Below are 17,770 nucleotides of genomic sequence, written 5' to 3'. Positions count from 1 at the left end.
AAAAAAAAAAAAAAAAAGTGAGTAGGGTGAGGCAAAATGAGCTAAAGTTCAGCTAGGATCCAGCAGAGATTACGGGACTCACTCACTGCCATGAGTGTGTTTGAAGTGTAAATCAAATGCTTGCACAAAAGAGACTTTTAATTCAGAAGAACACATTTTTATATTCTAATCGACAACCTTAATCTGTCCAACCTGTGCCCAACCTGTGCCTCCAGGCAACTGGAATAGGTGCTCCAGAACACGATGAGATTAGTTATAGGAAAACAACTATACGTTCATAATTAAATGTGGAGGTGGGACACACTTGCGGTATATACATTTTCTCACCCCATTAAATGCATAGAGGATAGTAGATGAAGTCTTTAAAGAAAAGAGAAAAGAGGGAAATAGTCAAGTAAAGATTCTCCAAGCTATAGTAGACACCGCGTTTTGGTTGCTCACAACTCCCCTAACTGCCCAAGATAACACTCGCTTTGATCATCTTCTCCCTAAAAAGCTTTCCTTTCCAATCCACGGTTAGCTAGCTTTGTTAATACTCCCACATTCAGTATAGATATTCGCATACCTAAATCTTATTAAAGAGTTCATATAACTTTGTCTCAAGGAAATAGGTAGCAAAACAACATTCAATTAGCTTGCATTCCAGTTGACAATAGAAGATATAAATGAAACAACTATTTAGAAAACAGTCAAAAGTAGACCATGGTCCTTCATCTCATTAATGTGTTCATTAAAAACAGGTTTCAGGAGGGAAGGAGCTGATTTGTAATCAAGAAAACAAAAGCTGATTTATCCATTTGAATTGAAAAGTAGGTAAAGAATTTCAGTATTTATTCACATATTCATTCAAGTATAAAAGGGAACTGATCACCACCTCCGCCACCAGAACCATGTGTCATATGTGTACAAGGTTAGATCAAAGTGGTAGCTAATAATATTACATTCTGCAGTTGTTCAAGGATGACAGTTGAGAAAGTTTGATGACAGAGGATAAAAATAACACTTGTTTGGGCATAAATGGAAGTTTTTTTCATTGAACTATGTGAACGTTCCTCTTCTCACCCACGCTGCCAGAAACCTAAGAAAATAATTTTGCAACATAAAAGGGTTCACTACTCATCGAATTACAATGATTCTCTTTTTCTGAAATGAAAAGTAACTATATTGTAAGCATGAGAATAAATTGAGGTAATGGTAAAATAATCAGGATCTATTGGGTGTAATTCAATTCCCAGTTTTACCACATAGTAAATAATGTGCGTTAGCTTTTCACAGTTGTATAACAAAACATTTGACAAGAGTTACTTAACGGCCATTTAGAGGCAGATGCAGAAGCAGAAATGCTTACAGTTTGAATGTGCTTTGTCGACAAAGAGACTATGGCCTATTTACTTTTTTTTTATTTAAAAGAAACGTGGAATCGTTAGCTCCCAGCTTGACAGTCAGTTACAAAAAGCAGAAGGCACCTTAACGTTTCCTCTGGAGGATATTATCACTCCAGTATCAGCATCGGGTAGAAACACATTTGCTTTATCATACTTTGACCTTTACACTTCAAGTCAAGAGAATCCTGAACAAGGTCAGTTTCCCCATCCAGTGTGCACTTTGCTGAGATGTAAAAATAAGTTTTTTTCCCACAGAATTTGATCTGTGGATTTTATTTATGTTTGAATGAAATATGTTTATTTCTATGGTGGTGACTTTGCAAGAAAACAAGACCAGGAGAGGTATTTCCTCAAAGGCTAAAAGGAGGCATTACTACCACCACCACTGCCTGCCAAGGGATTTGCAAAGCATCTTGAGGCTCAAGGTTAGTACGGGAGACGAGCCAGGCTCAGAAGAAGTTAGCACAGAGAAAAAAGTTAGAGTGTTTTTCCCCCTTTTAGCCAGCCAATTCAACAAAGTACTTCAGATAGTAATGCTTAGTGGTCAAATAATGATGTCTTTTCTGCAATGATCATGTTTGGGTTTGTCTATTTCCTTTATGCTTGTGAGGTTTGTAATTGGAATTTTAAATCCTTGGGGAAAAAGCTATTTTTGTAATTCAACTGGGATGTCCTTGTCTTAGGGTTTCCCATTGCTTCAGTCCCCTAGCCTGGTACTAGAGCCATGATAGTGTTTTGTCTTTTAGATGAAATGCAGAACTGAGGACATGACTACTGGTGCTTATTAAAGATTCCTTGCTATTTTCACAAGAGTAGGGGCGTTAGACTCTTGTCTACTGGCCAAATTCTAAATCGGGAGATTACGTTCTGCTTTCCTGAATTCCCCTAGCAGAAGCAGCCATCCGTGGTATCCTACTTTGCTTCCTGTGCTAAACTGTTGTGTGATGTCATTAAATGGCACTGCTTTTCTACTCTAGAAGTGACCACTTCTTAGTGGAGTGGTGAATAAATTGGTACCTATTGTCTGATATTGTATTTGACCTAGTTTCAAACAAATTAAAAGGTAGGCTCTGACAGTTAAGGATAAAGTACAAAACAAAACAAAACAAAACAAAACAAAACAAAACACCCTAACAGTGTACCGGTTGTCGTGGAGCATTTTTAAAAAAACAATATGCCTTCTCTTCTGCAACACAGACAAACAAATTAATGCATTTTTCAAAACTACACTAGTGGTTGACAATAAGTTGTTATTTTGCCTCAAACAGTTCTAACAGTTCTAACTATCTAACAGGGATAGTTCTAACAGGGATGATGAGGTTTGAGAGGATGTGATCACATATCACAAACTAGTTAAACCATCTCTTTTGTCTTCGGGTTGTATCTAACCATCCTAGACAATTGATCTGTCTATTTCATAAAATCTCTCTTTAAGGAGAGTCTTCATCTTTCCTTGGTAACATATTTCAGTGTTTCTCAATCTTTCCTTAAGAACTAAGTTCTTATTTTTATTTAACCTCTGTTCCACCTGCTGTAGCTTAATGCCACCATCTTTTATCCATCTCTAGCTTTCTATCATACACTGGTATTGAGAGGCAGTGTAGCACACCGGCATGGTTTTTGGAGTCAGACATGCCTGCGTTCAAATCCTGACTCCATCACCTTCTAGGTGTGTGATGTTGGGCAAGTTACTACTGAGGTTCAATTTCCTCATCTGTAAATGAGCAACTTCAGAGGGTTACTGTGAGGATCAAATGACATAACATATTATTTGAAGGGTTATGGGGTAAGATGAGGCATGGTACTCAGAACCCAAAAAGTGCTCAATAAATAGTAGCTATTTATCTGATTAGGTACACAGATCTGACTTAATTCATAAACTCTTTGAGAGTGGGAAGTGTACTTCCTGGATTTTAACGTAAGTACAGTGTCATGCACGTACTATGGCACAGAGGCTCAATATATGCTGAATGAATAAACTTATTTTTCCCCCAAGGGGAATGAACAGCCCTCACCTATTTGCAAGATCCCACACATTTTAGCTCAAAGGTGACAAATCTGATCAATCCTCTGATGCCTCCAAGTATGCAGATAGATACCTCACTTTGTCTAGATGTTTCGGCATGGCGTGGACACGATGCAAAAAAACTTACACTTTCTGTTTCTATCAGGTTCATTTCTATGAATGTTTACATTTGATGATTGATTGTCTCGGGTGCCCAGAATGGGACTGACTCACTCATCTACCTCATCCATCCAAGCATTCCTTGAGAAATTTTTTAAATGAATACTAACGACTATCTAATTATATGCCTAAACAAAATCTTTCAACTTGTGACTAAGTATACTACCTGCCCTATTTACCTGTAAGATCTATGCTGACTACAGATACATTTCTAGTTTGCTTTGTTCCCAAGCCAGCTCCTTCTCCCAATTACCCACCGCCGCAAGTTCCAGAGCACAGTTAACATCTGTGAACCAGTGAGGTGTTGGTTAGGACTTTATTTTTTGCTTTTAAACGTCTTCACGGGGCTAGGAGGGGAAGGTGAGGAACAAACAGAGGATATATAGATTCAATCGGGCTGCAGTATTTGTTGATAAGGAATGGAAAGAGTATTGCTCTTTTACCATAATCTTGGAAAACTTCTGGTGCGTGCTCAGATTGAGCCACTGCCGTGTGGCCATTTCCCCGACTGATTTGTACAGACTTTAGAGGGGCGATCTCAGGTGTGGAGCTCTGAGCACCTGCTTGCTCACACTCTGGCAGTTCAGAACCCAGCGTATTTGAGGCCGGTGGCTCAGGTTCCACGTAACTCAGCTCAAGTGTCACTAACACTATGTGCAGCGCCCGTCATCGAGCTGGGCTTTGAGACTTGGACACTTACTTCGGACTTTCTCCCCCCTCCCCTCCCACGAGTTTCCCTTTCCCTCCTCTGACCCGGGGCGTGCCCACCTCTTCCCTTTGCTCCCACTCTCCGCTTTCTTCTTCTTTCCTCCTCCTTCCTTCCTACTAGGCTTCGAGTCTTTCATCCTCCGACAGCCCCGGGGAGGGAGGCTGAGGCTCGGCTCGGAGGAGGAGGCGCGAGGCCGGCGGGACAGGCGCGAGGTGCCGAGCCGCGAAAGCGCGGGGCGCGCGCCGGGGCGGAGGCGCGCGAGGGCTGGCCGCGTGGCCGGGCGTCCGGGTCAGGTAGCGGCGCGCGCGCGCGTGGCCTGCGAGCCCCAGGCGCGCCCCCGGCGGCCGGGGCCGCAGCGTGCTCGCCCCCGCCGCCAGCTCGCCTCACTTATGGGTCGGAAGCGCTGCGTGGGGGAGAGTGTTCCAAGATGGCGGCGGGTTGCTGCGGGGTGAAGAAGCAGAAACTGTCCAGTTCGCCCCCCTCTGGCTCGGGTGGCGGTGGTGGCGCCTCCTCCTCCTCCCACTGCAGCGGAGAGAGCCAGTGCCGAGCCGGGGAGCTGGGACTAGGAGGCGCCGGTACGCGGCTCAACGGTCTAGGAGGTCTAGCCGGAGGAGGTAGCGGCAGCGGCTGTACCCTCTCTCCCCCCCAGGGCTGCGGCGGCGGCGGCGGGGGAATCTCCCTGTCGCCCCCTCCGAGCTGCGGAGTGGGCACCCTACTTTCTCCCCCGGCCGCCGTCACCTCACCCTCGCCCTCCTTGCCGTCCGCCGCCTCGTCCTCATCGCCCAGCTCCCGGAAGATGGTGGTGTCAGCGGAGATGTGCTGCTTTTGCTTCGATGTGCTCTACTGTCACCTGTACGGATACCAGCAGCCCCGGACCCCCCGGTTCACCAACGAGCCCTAGTGAGTACCGTGCCCACCGCCGCCCTCTCCCTTGCGCTCGGGATGGGGCTCAGAGTTGAGGCAAAGTACGAGTCAGCCTCCCCGCCGGCCGCTGCCCCTGCCCCTGCCCCTCTCGCTGCCCCGGGTCCCCGGAGCCGCTCGCCCTGAGTAAGGGCACCCCGCGCTTTCTGCCCTCAGAGGCAAGCGCCTCACACTTGGAGCGGGGTGCTGCTGCGAGAGATGGCGCGCTGGTTCCCAGAGGTGTTCACTTTCTCTTTGAGAGAACTTCGAGGAGTTTTGACCCTCTCCTCTCCTTCGCCACCCTGCGTCTCGTTCGCCCGGGTTTGGGAGCTCTGGTTCCCTCACGATGTTGACTTCTCCTGGCTTGGGTTTCCTTGACCCCCTGTGAAAGCCCCGCCGGTATTCCCGCCCCGCGTACCTTGCACATGGAGAGTTACTCTTCCATTGCAGCGTGAAAAATAGCAACTATCCAACTTCTGTTCTGCTAGTGATGGAACTTAGCTCCGGAGCCAATGAAGTTTACCCATCTTTTTCTTTCGGGTTTCCTCGTGTCCTGAGGAGGGGGGAGGTTTTTTCAAAACACATTTTCCCTTAGTACCTATTTTTATCCGAACATACCCATTAAAATGTGTTTCTAGTGAAGCGCCCCGCCGGCTCTCTCACATTTAAAGAGTGAGACTTTTTTTTTTTTTTTTTTTTTTTTCATTCCACCGTCTGGGTAATAGCTCATTCAAAGAGAGCTGTCCCCATAGAGCCACTGTCAGTTTGTACATTAAGCGTACATTCGCTTTTGTGTCGATTTCACTTTTAAGAAACCCATGTTAGGCTCGACAGTTCGAGAAATAGTTGAACAGTAAGTGTGTAGGAATTTTTACGGTTTCCTTCGGTTTTGTACTTTTAGTTATTTTACCCTTCAAGTGTGTGGGTGAAATTATTTAAAATAACACGGTTACAGCTAAAAGCCAGGTTAATTCTAGTCCCTGTCCACTTGGATGTGTGGGAGATGGGGCATATGTTGTTTTTTTTATGTGTAAACTGAGTATAAACTGACTTTTTGAGTTAAATGCTAGACAGAATGTAAAGCCCAAGGAAGGGCAGAATGACAAAGAGGGTGATTGTTTTTATTATGAGTACTTAGCATCAACAGGAAAAATAATAGAGGAAAATTTCAGTGAAACTTATACTGAAAAGCATCAACCCTTTTTCTAGCTAAGACAAGTGCCCCTTGTCCCCATATCATAAATACCTGAATTGATGTTCTTTTTAAACTGCTTCTTTTCATTTTGTGAGATTAGGGGATTAGACTGCGACTGGATACGTATAAACACTTCTGCCTAGACTAAAAATATTCAATTAATATGTAAAGTGGAAATTACAATAAAGTGTCCTGGAAATTATAAATTTGCTTCGTTTGTTTTCTTTGGCTTTGATGCTTGAAATGTATTTTTGCCACTCTTCTGTGGTCTGTGCTTTTTCTTTCAGACTTGGTTCCTCTTTGGGCATTGGTTCATAAGAAATGCATGAAAGAGCATAGAGACTGATACTTTGTCAAATAAATTAAATATCTTGATAAATTTCATAGTTTTAATTCTAGAAGCTTAAATCCTAAACCCACACCTGTACTTAGCCGATTTAGTTTTTGGTTAAGAAGTAGAATTCATCTTGAAAAAGACTGCCATGTTAAAAAAAAAAAATCTATGAAATATTTATTAGGTTGAGTCACTTATTTGTGACTTTTCTGCCTTCTCTTGGATGTCTATGATGTATTAAAGCCAGTCTGGGGATGATACATAGGTTGGCTCAGCAAAGTCATGGGACTGCAAAAATTCACTCCTGTTTAGTTATATGAGTTTGGCAAAGGCTGTTTTACTATTCACGCTCCATTGCTCCAAAGCATATGCGAACACACTTTCAGGAGGTGCTATTTTCACACATTTTAAAGTGAGTTTGGGTTAACTGAATGACTGTAACAAGAATTTTAAAAGGAAAGTGAGCTTGACCATCTCATACAGAAAATGCTTTTGAAAATGTCATTTAAAAGTGGCTACTTTGCACACGTATTTAGGTATTGATTCTCCTCTAATAGTCCACCCACTGGATTTCTTTTTCATGGAATTAAACAGAAAAAATAAGACACCCTTTTGACCACTGTGGATATGTTGAAATGATGGTGGAAGAATAATAACTATTATTTAGCAGGCCTTGGCTGTGTCATGTATTCTACCAAACAATGAATTTAGAAGAGCCACTGAACATGACCAAGGGGAGAATGAAAGTTCACTTAAGTGGAAAGAGGACTGTATCTTATTTCCATTTATCTTAAAGTCATTTTTGAGGTGGATGGTGGAAAAATTTAGGAAAGTTTCTTAAAAGCAGTGTTTGATTATGGAAGTGAAATAACTATAATCACTTGACAGTGCCTTAGTAACCAGAACCCATTTTCTTTCTGTTTTACATATTTAATAGCATTGTGTAAATTAGTGTGGCTTGGTGCTGGGGGCCATAAGACAGAAATAGGCACATTGCTTTTCTTTTTTTTTCCTCAGAGTTATTAGGATCGTGGTGTCATGAGCAGTGCTGTTTCAGGTCCTGTCCCTGTCCACCAGAAGACGTGCTTTCGACAGTGGCACATTCTCCTGTGGGAAAGCACACCGTTTTCATCCCTTCCCAGGACCTTTCTGTCAAAATGTCTGTCACTGGTGAAATCTGCCTTTTATAGGCTTAGAAGTTCTAGCTTCATCAGTGACCCTTCCACTCTGGAAGGTTATTAGAGATTTCCAGTGATCTATCTGTTTCAGGTTTGGTGGGGAGGATGTCACTATAGGAAAAGGCTGCGTGGATACAAATTCTTCACTGTTGCTGCTGTTTCTTGGAGTACCTACCTCACTGCGAAGAGGTAGCAGTAGCTGGGACTTGGGAGGACAGTGGAAATCTGTTTAATGGAAGACGGGTAACATTTGTGTTCAAAGTGAGGAATGAATTACTGAATCCTTGGTCTCAGTTGCACAGCCACATTTGCCCACAGAACTAAGATTCAAGACATGATTTTAAAAAATGACTTTAGGTGCATTTTACTGTTCAAAGTCAGAGTTCTTAGATTTATATTGAATAGATGGGAACACAGCCACGTTACAGGAAACCATTTGCTACCATAAAGGGATCCACTGTGCCAGGTGTCGAGCCAGTTAGACTCCAGAACCGTCGCTCTCAACCTGCACATACGAATCACTGAAGACTTATTTAAAATATGGACGCCAGCGTCCCAACCGCAGAGATTCTGATTTAATTGGTCTTGGATGGGGCCTGGGCATCAGGATTATTGAAAGCTCTCCAGGTGATTTTAACATGCAGCTGAAGAGGAGAACCAGTGGTTGTATTCGACTAGGCCTTTCTCCTGAGATTCTGATTAATTTGGTCTGGGGTGGTTCCTGGGTACTCGGATTTTATGAGCACCCTGGGTGATTTTTGGTAAACAGCTAGTTTGGGAAACACTTGCAGTGTGGTCTGCAGAAGACATCACCTGGGAACTTGTTTGAAATGTAGGTTCACAGACCCCCACCTCAGACCTGCTGAATTTGAATCTGCAGTTTAACAAGCTCCCCGGGTGATTCTTATGCACATTAAAGTTTGGGGAGGAGTGGTTCTCGAACTTTAGGGTACATCATAAGCTCCTGTAGTGCTTGTTAAAACACAAATTGCTGGGCCCCATTCCCAGAGTTTCTGATTCAGTCGGTCTGGGGTGGGGCCGTGAATTTGCATTTCTAACAAGCTCCCTGGTGGTGCTGCTGCTACAGTTCCCAGGGCCACAAGTTGAGACCCACTGGGTTAGAGAGTGGTGAAGACCTGAATAAAGTAGTTGAGCAACTGTAAGGGAAGGGCAGTTTTCACTGTCAGTTTCCAATATAAAACTTCCTGCTTCCGTGTTAGTATATTTTATTGTGGTCTTTCTAACTTAGCACCAGGGAGATTGAAGGCTGCCAAGATCATCATAAGAGTCTGAGGTTCTTGGTTTGGTTTCAGTCCGAGGTGGGGTTGGCAGGGAGGAAACCCTCACCTGGAAACCTGCGGTACAATTTTAGGTCTTTTTTCAGAAATTGTTAAATGTAGGGGGCACATTTTAGGGATTAAAAGCAGCTCAAGTATATCTTTAAGTGAGTTGTATTGATTTTAGTAAGTCAAGTCCCCCTCTGTTCCCATAAAAAATGCTTTGATGATTAGTTCGCTTAAATAGCATGTTGTGATGAGATTTTGAAAGCTTTTACTTATGCTTGCTAGATTGCATTTTAAGAATTTCCGTCATTAACAAAGAAATGTAAAAGAATCCTGCTAAGGGACTGGGATTGTTCAGTCTTTATATCTTTAATGCTGTGTTGCATGTCACATCCCATGAACTTTTAATTTTAATCTTCTTACCACCTTTGAAGTTAATGCAGTACTACATTCTGTATAGACCATAGCACATAAAATATGTTTTACTATGAAACATCAATAAGTGTGGTTTTTCCATTGCAGTGAACAAAATGTATTTTTTAAAAATCCACTCCTGGACATGCAGATTTTGAGAGACTCTGATCAGGTGTTTGAACAATTACCTTTTTCTTGTCGCAGTAGTCAAATTACTGTTTTCCTGTGTGCTTGGGAGGAATTGGGTTGCTCTAGGGAGGTGAGAGGTAGGCACTTTGTTTCACCAGAACAGTAACAATCCTATCGCATGTTAGTAAAAAAAAGATGATTTGATAATGCAGCTCAGGTCAAAGTGATATTAAATCAGCATTTTAAACACAAACTATTATATTTCTAGTGTGTCTTTTTTGGATGAAGACTGACCAGAATGGCCAGAAGGTGTATATGTTTCTTGTAGATGATGCTGCTAAGCCATTACAGATTTCCTTATCTATGCTAGTGTAATGGTCATAATGGATAGTTCTTCTTTTTTAAAAAAAAATTGTCTGAAAAATTGTTGAGCATTTTTGGATGTATTATATGGGTTGTTTTTCAACAGTGTTGATTTCCATTGGAAGGCAATCTGGTGTCCTCTCTTACTGGTAGAAAAGAAAGCAGGCATGCCCCCAGTTGTCATTTATGCTGTAAAGACCATCAGTGACTGAAATGGTAGGATGTAGAAATATAAATTACAAAATTATTTTTATATCCATACATAAAGGTGTACGTAGGGCAAGGTATATTTAGTTACAAAGGAAAACTCATTGCTTATTTTACCTTCTCCCCCATGTGGCCAAAGGAAGTGATAATCTAGCTCATGATTTTTCTTGCTTATGTATTGTGTTTGTGCTGTGTCCAGGTCCCAGTTAGTGGGTACCAACCAAGAAGGAACTTCTGCTGGGATCTCTCAGTCCAGTGGGAAGAAGGACCACTACTGAGAAAGAGAAAAATGCTCTGTTAGCCCATATGCATAAGTTGCTTTTTTCTAGTATGTGTTTCTCAGAAACATACTAACATTCACATTGTTGTCTTTAAAAGACTATACACTTTTTGAAATTGTATTTGCGTTAAAACACTATACCCTATTACGGCAATTTATTATAATTTTGAAGTCAGTTGTGCTTCCCATTAACAGACCATCTTTTTGAGAATGTATATGTGTGAAACACTAAAACTTGTGCAATGAGATTAGTCAAAGTTCCCTATTTCAATAGGCGTTTTTCTGTGCTCTCCATGTCACACATGCTTGCCTGTTTTAAAGCAGCACAATGACCAGGGCTTTTGCATTTAAATTTTCTTAAATAGTCTTTTTTTCCCCCAACTTGTGTAATAATGTCTCTTTTTGATACTGTTCTGAATCAATTAAGCTAAGTGAGTGAGGACCAGCAGTAAAACCCAGGGGCTGCCAAGAATGGACCTTCAGTGTGTAAGCTGTCTTTCCACAATCAGTAATTGGGCAGTCGCTCACAGGACACTGGAAACAGTGTGGGAAGCCAGTGGTTGTGTAGGTGGGAAGAGTAGATTCCCAACAGTAAACTTATTCAGAGTTGAGCTTCTGTAGTTAGTGTTGCTAAGAGCAAAAATGAGCCACAAGCTTATGTAGTAGAAAGAAAAGCGCCCATAGGAAAAAGTATGGGCAATAATATAGCTGGTTGGGCGGGGCGTATTTTATGTTTGGTCCAACTGTAAGTGGCATCTTTTCTGTCAAGCGTGGATGTATTTTCTACAGCTTTTAATGTATCATACTTTCAAACTTGCTCAACCTTAAAAATGTTAGTGTTGAGTAGCTGAGTGGAAATTATATGTCACTGGGGGAAAACCCCGTTTTGTTTTGTTTTTCTGTTTGTTTGTTTTTTTAGCATATACATTATGCTGAGTTCCATGGATGGAAACTAGAGAAATAGAAGAAATAGTTCTATCCTCACAGAGCTCACAGTCTTGTTCAAGATATGATACAGATATCAGAGTTTCTTAAAATGCTTACAGAGCAATGTATACGTGATTACAGGTGAATTAGATACATGAAAAATGTTGTACCTAAGCATGGTCATGACGTGGGGGGTAAAGGAGTGGTCAGGAAGAAGGCTTTTGGGAGAGGACAACTTTTGAGCCAACCTTTTAAATGGCAGAAGTACAGAGACTTTTGGTAAGAGTGGGTATGACCAGTAGATCTGGAAGTCTTACTTGGTTGTTCTCAAACCAGTTGCTGTCACCGCCACACCCCTTGCCAGAGCACTTGGGGATTCCCAGCAGCTGTCTTCAGTCAGCAACTTGCACACTCAGTATTCGCCATACCAATCCCCTTGCTCTGGTCTCTAAGATCATAAAACTTCAAGGAAATGGAAAGTAGCCTTTTGTCCTGGGAACCCTCTGGGAATTCTGGATAAGAAATATTGGATCCGATGATAGTTTCCCATGTTAGGAAGGGACCAGAATTTGCAGACGAGCCCTCTAGAATGTAGGATGAATTGGGAGGAGAGGAGTCTCAAGGTAGGGGAGCCCAGCGAGGCTTAAGGTGATGAGGGCAGGAGGAAAACTGGCGTTGCGAAAGTAGGGAACGTGCCCCAGGGACAGAGTTTGTGAATAAAGGAATGTTGAAAAATCAGGAAGCAGAAGAAGTTGTCAGTGTATGCAGAGACTCGCACCCTAGGAGCAGGTTTTGTGTAGGAGTGGGAAGATTGCAGCTCACCTGTTTTTTGGTTTCCATCATTGCCTCTTCTTTTCTTGGCTCGGTGCCTAGCTATTCTTGTGCTCAGGAGAAGTTTGGTCAACAGCTCTGTTGGAATGGCGATGAAATTTGATCCCAAGTGTAAGAACCTACCCCGCCCACCTTTCACCTATTCCCAGCTGTTATCTAATTTGAGAGAAAGGAGAAGACATGTTGGTTTGATCGAATTTGGATCACGTATAAAGATAGCTGAGAGAGCTCTTGGATGAGGATCTGAAATCAGGTGATTGCATGTGAGTAAAGAGGCATCGCAGGAAAAAGAAATCTACGAAATTCCCATTGCTGGGGCAAGTGAGGCTTTGAACATAATTCAGACTTTGTAAGTCTGAGGAACCAGGAGGATGGTGGTGTCAGTTAAAAACCTGGTGGGGGAGGGGATGGGACGAAACAAATAGTTGGTCACATGAAATCAGATTTCTTAATATGTATATTTCAAGTGTGGGCAGTTAGCAAATGTCATTTCTTTTTTAATTAACAGAACCACAGAGCAGCAAAGAGCTATTGTGATGATTTGGTTTGGTTGGTCTCTTGGGATCTCTCCAGCCTCCAGGTCTCCCCAGTCGTGACTTTGAACTGCCGAAATGGGTAGAGATCAGTGATAGTTTTAAGCTTTGTCTTGCTAGTAAAAATACCTGACAGAATGTTGGGTTTCCCTAATGTAGGTTTATACATTTTCTCAGTCTTCAGGCTTATGAATTTGAAAGCACTCAGTGACTCTTCTATTTCCTTATGTGTTTGTCACAGCACAGTTGTCAACAAAATAGAGCCTCGTGGAGGACCATCTCAGAAACTTGTATTGGGTTGGCCAAAAAGTTCGTTCAGGTTTTTCCGTATGATTGTACAGAAAAACCCAGACGAACTTTTTGGCCAACCAATAGTTTCAGGCCTTGGATTAAAGGAAGTTTGTGAAGGACTGAAAGTACTGTCTGGTACTAGATTCTAGGTCCTATGTCCTCAAGCTTAGAAAACAAAGAATCAAGCTGGATCTGTTTTGCAGCTTTGCTCAGCAGTGAAAGAGAGATGTTATCAGTGGACAGGATTAGCCATATTGCTTTGTGACCTTTGCAATCTTCAGTGGATAGGCAAATGTGAAAAGTTCTGCTTGAGTCCAGGCCTGCTAATATTAGTTTTTAAAATAAGGTCTGGGATAGTCTTGATGATTCTTGCCTTTCCCCTGTTTCATTTTACAGATAATCCACACTGTGACCCAAAGCCACATGCAATGCTGGGAGAGCACAGTTGACTGTATTATGCAGTATCCTGCCAGAAGATGCTGACCAGCTCTCTAGTAATGGAAAGTAGTGAGATTGACTTAACTGCCTATGTAGCCCGCCTTGCCATTCCATATACTTTCTGTAAGCATATGACACACAATTGTAGTAACATATCTTATAGTGAGATCTTGGATTGCTGCAAGGTGGTGACACCAGATTCTCTGCTTTGCTTCAGGCACTGGTGGATCTTTGAGTCATTCTCATAGTATGGGATCTATGAAAAATCGGTTTTGGTGCTGTCAGCCTAACGGCCACAGCACTGTGTCTGCCTCAAAGAAATGCTCATGTGCTAGTCACGTTGGTGTGTTTCTTCTCTGTGACAGTGGTATTGCTTATGTAGCCTAAAGACCACATGGTTAGGTATAGGTGGTTTGGGTGCACATAGTTACATCTCTGGTACAACTTGGACCTCAGTACAAACCTCATTGTAGTAAGACAGATACCCTCTGTGTCCTGATTTTGAACAACAGTGAGGTAAGTGTTTAGATGCTGGGTGCTCCTTTCACTTTTTTTTTTTTTAAGGTGGTAAGTGGAAGACAAGTGTTGGTGATTTATTCACTAAAGAAGAATCTCATGAAGTCTTCTGGCCTTTTTTCTGTGTTAGAGTATTGCTCTCCATGCATTTCATGAAGTTCCCCATGATTAAAACAAACAAACTCCCACGCTTTGTTTGCATTAGAAACAAAAAACTTGCCAGTAGGTTGGCCAGGTACTTGATTTTGTGGAATAACTCTTTGATGGTAGAAGTAGGGGGCTACGCAGTCAGTGGTTGAAAATGTTTGTTCATTTCCTGCATCCATCTACCCTACACCCTTGTCAATTTAAAGAAAAACCCACAAGAACAAATGGGAATGATACTGCCTCTATTTCTCTGACACTAATGAGGTGATAGGTGGTTTGTGGTGTATTTTACTCTACGAAGTCCTCTAACCATTGCCCTGTTCGGCAAGTTGTTTCGCAGAAATCCACCCTTCCACACAGAGAGCATGGCTCTGTGGAGACAGAGAGTCACACAGGGCTGGAGGCAGGAGTAGGGGGCACGTGGGAATCAGTGAAGGAGAAAAATGAGATTGTTGTCAAGTGAGGTGATGCCTGGATTCAGGGCAGATAAAGAGACCAAGTGTAGACTCTGGAGCAGGACTGCTGCAAGAGGCGTATTTTACATGATACAAACCTAGGTGTCCCTCCTTTAGGACCAAGAGTCCTGGCACTCTGGTTAAAAGGAAATGATTCCTATCAGCAACAGATGCACAGCATGAAGTTTAATAACATAAGAGGACTTGCGTACGGGTCCCCCGAGTGCTTCCTAGAGACCACGTATAAAACCATTCACATCGTGTCCTCAGAATGAGGCCTCTGGGTAAGTTTGGGAGCCGTGGCACAAGTAGCTTAAGTATAGTCCAAATGGATAAATGTAGCCACTCTCTGGTCATTATCCTTTTTTTTTTTTTCTTGATTTATCCTTGAACGTAGTTATAAATCCTCAGGTATTCAGGTGTGTCTTATTTTTAGGCCTGTGTATTTAGGTATTAATAGCCTCTCCTTAGATGTATGACGTTTCTTTTACATAGCTTGCTGCTCATAGTTATTCTCCATCACAAAGATTATGGAACAGATACTATGAAAGGAGAGAGCCAGATGTAATGTCTGATTGCAGAATGCAGTCATAGGAAGGCATCCTACTGAGTATACTTGGCTCTTCTGTACCTTATCTCCAGTGTCTCTTAACGGGACCCACTGTGGTCGATTTAATTTGCAAATTACACTTTCAGAGGTAACTGGGGTATCAGCTACTGTTGGTTAATGAATTTCTCTTCAATCATATAGATGTATACTGAGTTTAGCAAGTCTCTTTTTATTGTGGTAAAAAACACATAACATGCGATCGAACCTGTTAACACATTTTGTAAGTGTACAGTACTGTTAACTATAAGCACCATGTTTAGCTTACCTTTTAAAGGTGCGTAATAGTGGCTCTACCTCAAGCAAGTAAGTTTTCATAGGAATGTTGAGAATCTTTTAAAGATCTTACCAACCCACATTAGAGATGCATGAAGCCTATTCCCACTTCGTCCCAGCTTACCCTTCCCCTTACAGGAGAGCCTAATTTAGGCTTTGAAGTATTATTTTTCCAAACTCACTGAAAATTATGAGTAAACTAGATTAAAGGCATTACAGGCAGAAACAACCATTTTTAAAAAAAACATTTCAAACTAGTAACATTTCAGTTAGTATTCGACCTGGCATTTATCATTTGCTTTGTTAGTAGACTTAATACCAACTACCTGTATTTGAACAGAGCTTGATTTTCTAGCTTTCCTTTTAGGTCGTTATCTCATCCTCTGTTCTTTAGGGCTTTCTAACGAATTTGCTAATAATAACATAAGGAAACATCTTTGACAGGTCAGAGCTTGGCCCTTGTTCACTCACTTTTAAAGGTGGAAGGAGGGGCCAAAGCATTAAAGGAGAACATTAGTTTTGACAGTTAATCCTGATATTTCTGAGAAAATGTGTTTTCTAGAGAGATGGAAAATTGGAAGACACCTTGCCTCATGGGATATTATAAGTAAGGCCTTTCAGTCCATATGTGTGCGTATAAACTGGTTAAGCACTTTTTGAAATTGCTTCTTATAGTGTACACATTTGTTTCTAATGGAGAGCTCACATCTAAATGCGGTAGTGGCATCTGTGAAATAATAGGTATGGTAAAGTCATGGGTCTTGAAAGTTGTTTATTTGCCCTGTTGTCTACACAACCAGTATGAGGTTCTTTATCATTAGCAGAGGTGCAGACATTCTTAAGTAATAGCACTGAATTGTAATGCATTAATTTGAATTTTGGAGCAGTTTCTAACTTCTTCCATTTAGAGATGCCTCTGCACTTCTAAAGGAGAAAATAGAAATTCCACCATGATTATTATCCCTTTGCTTATAGACATTTAAAAATGAATATTTGTTCAAGCTTCAGGATTTATTTGCCAGCATTATCTTAAGACAGTGTGTTTTACCTCAAAACCTCTCTCTTATTCTAAGCTAGTACTGCTCTTCATATTATGGTTAATTCTGATATTTCAGTTCAACAAGTGATATAACTGTTGTGGGCAGAACACTGTGGTAGGCTCCTTTTTGGGTGCAGGTGAGTGATCTGTAAAATAGACATAAGCCATGCTTCCTGCCTTTAAAAAAGCTTGCAGTCATATCGAGGAGACAAGATTCAGGAAACAAGTAATGAGGTCACATATGACTTAATGGCCAAGTGAGTGATGGAGACAATGAGGTCTGTAGGAGTTTGGACAAAGACTAATGTGGGCTGGGGTTATATAGGAGGGCTTCGTGGACAAAGTAGGATTCGGGCGGGGTGGGCCTTTTTCATAGATAGATCAAGCATTCTAGACAGGGAAACAACTTAAAGATACAGAGGTCAGAATGAGCATTAGAAAGTAGTCAATGGGTGCCACAAAGGTAGTTTGAAGTGGGGGAGATCCTAGCAAGAAAGGGGATCCATCACGAGACTGTTGCTGTAATTCAGGCATTGGGAAATGAAGGTCTGCCAGTTGACAATTTTTTAACTGTTAATGGCTTGTGAATTGCCTCTGTCTTGGTAAAGTTTCCTTTTTGTCCAGTTAATTGTGCCTCAGCAGGTTCCTTAATGTCACGAATGTCATGAAGCCTGGACAAGAGACTGGGAAATAACACAAGTAGGAGTCTGCTGTGTAGACAGAGTACTTTCATTCATCAATAGACATTCAGCATAAGTCAGTTAGATTAACATTGGTTTTATCACCCTTTGCCCGAGTGCCTTCTATGTTCGGTGTTCTTTTTTTTTTTCTTCTAAACTTCAGTATCTCAAACATAAAGCTGGGAAAATTGAATAGCTGCAAAGATTATGTAATTGAAAAAATAAACCACCCTAATTATTATAGAATTAAATGGCTTTAAGCCACTTTTATCCTCCATAAATTAATGAAGAAATTTTACTTGGATGTTGCAAATGTAACCCACATAAGGTAGGTACTGGGAATTATAATAATTATAGGAGAATTGTGTACTAATTATTGAATGATGTTATTTATTAAATTAGCTTTAGATTAGTCTAGTGGATGTATCGTTATGGTTCTTTTTCTTTTAATTTTTTTTTTTTTTTTTT

At 41.6% G+C, this 17,770-nt stretch overlaps 1 protein-coding gene across 3 annotated transcripts in view; it reads left to right on the top strand.

Moving 5' to 3' along the window:
• AMMECR1 (AMMECR nuclear protein 1) overlaps positions 1–17,770 on the top strand; it is a 226,322-nt gene that overhangs the window by 114,024 nt on the left and 94,528 nt on the right. The window contains exon 3 of one of the 3 annotated variants that reach the window (XM_007466294.1): positions 4,929–5,179. In XM_007466294.1, coding sequence (XP_007466356.1) covers positions 5,076–5,179 — 104 coding nt within the window. In that variant the 5' untranslated portion in view covers positions 4,929–5,075. Of the gene's footprint in view, positions 1–4,540; positions 5,180–17,770 lie in introns of those variants that run through there. The other 2 variants (XM_007466292.1, XM_007466293.1) reach the window with 2 other exon arrangements.

This window comes from Lipotes vexillifer, unplaced genomic scaffold (assembly GCF_000442215.2).
Source record: "Lipotes vexillifer unplaced genomic scaffold, Lipotes_vexillifer_v1.1 scaffold298, whole genome shotgun sequence".
Classification (NCBI taxonomy): Eukaryota; Metazoa; Chordata; class Mammalia; order Artiodactyla; family Lipotidae; genus Lipotes; species Lipotes vexillifer.
Note: the sequence above shows the minus strand (reverse complement) of the source record. Positions and strands in the feature narration are given on the sequence as shown.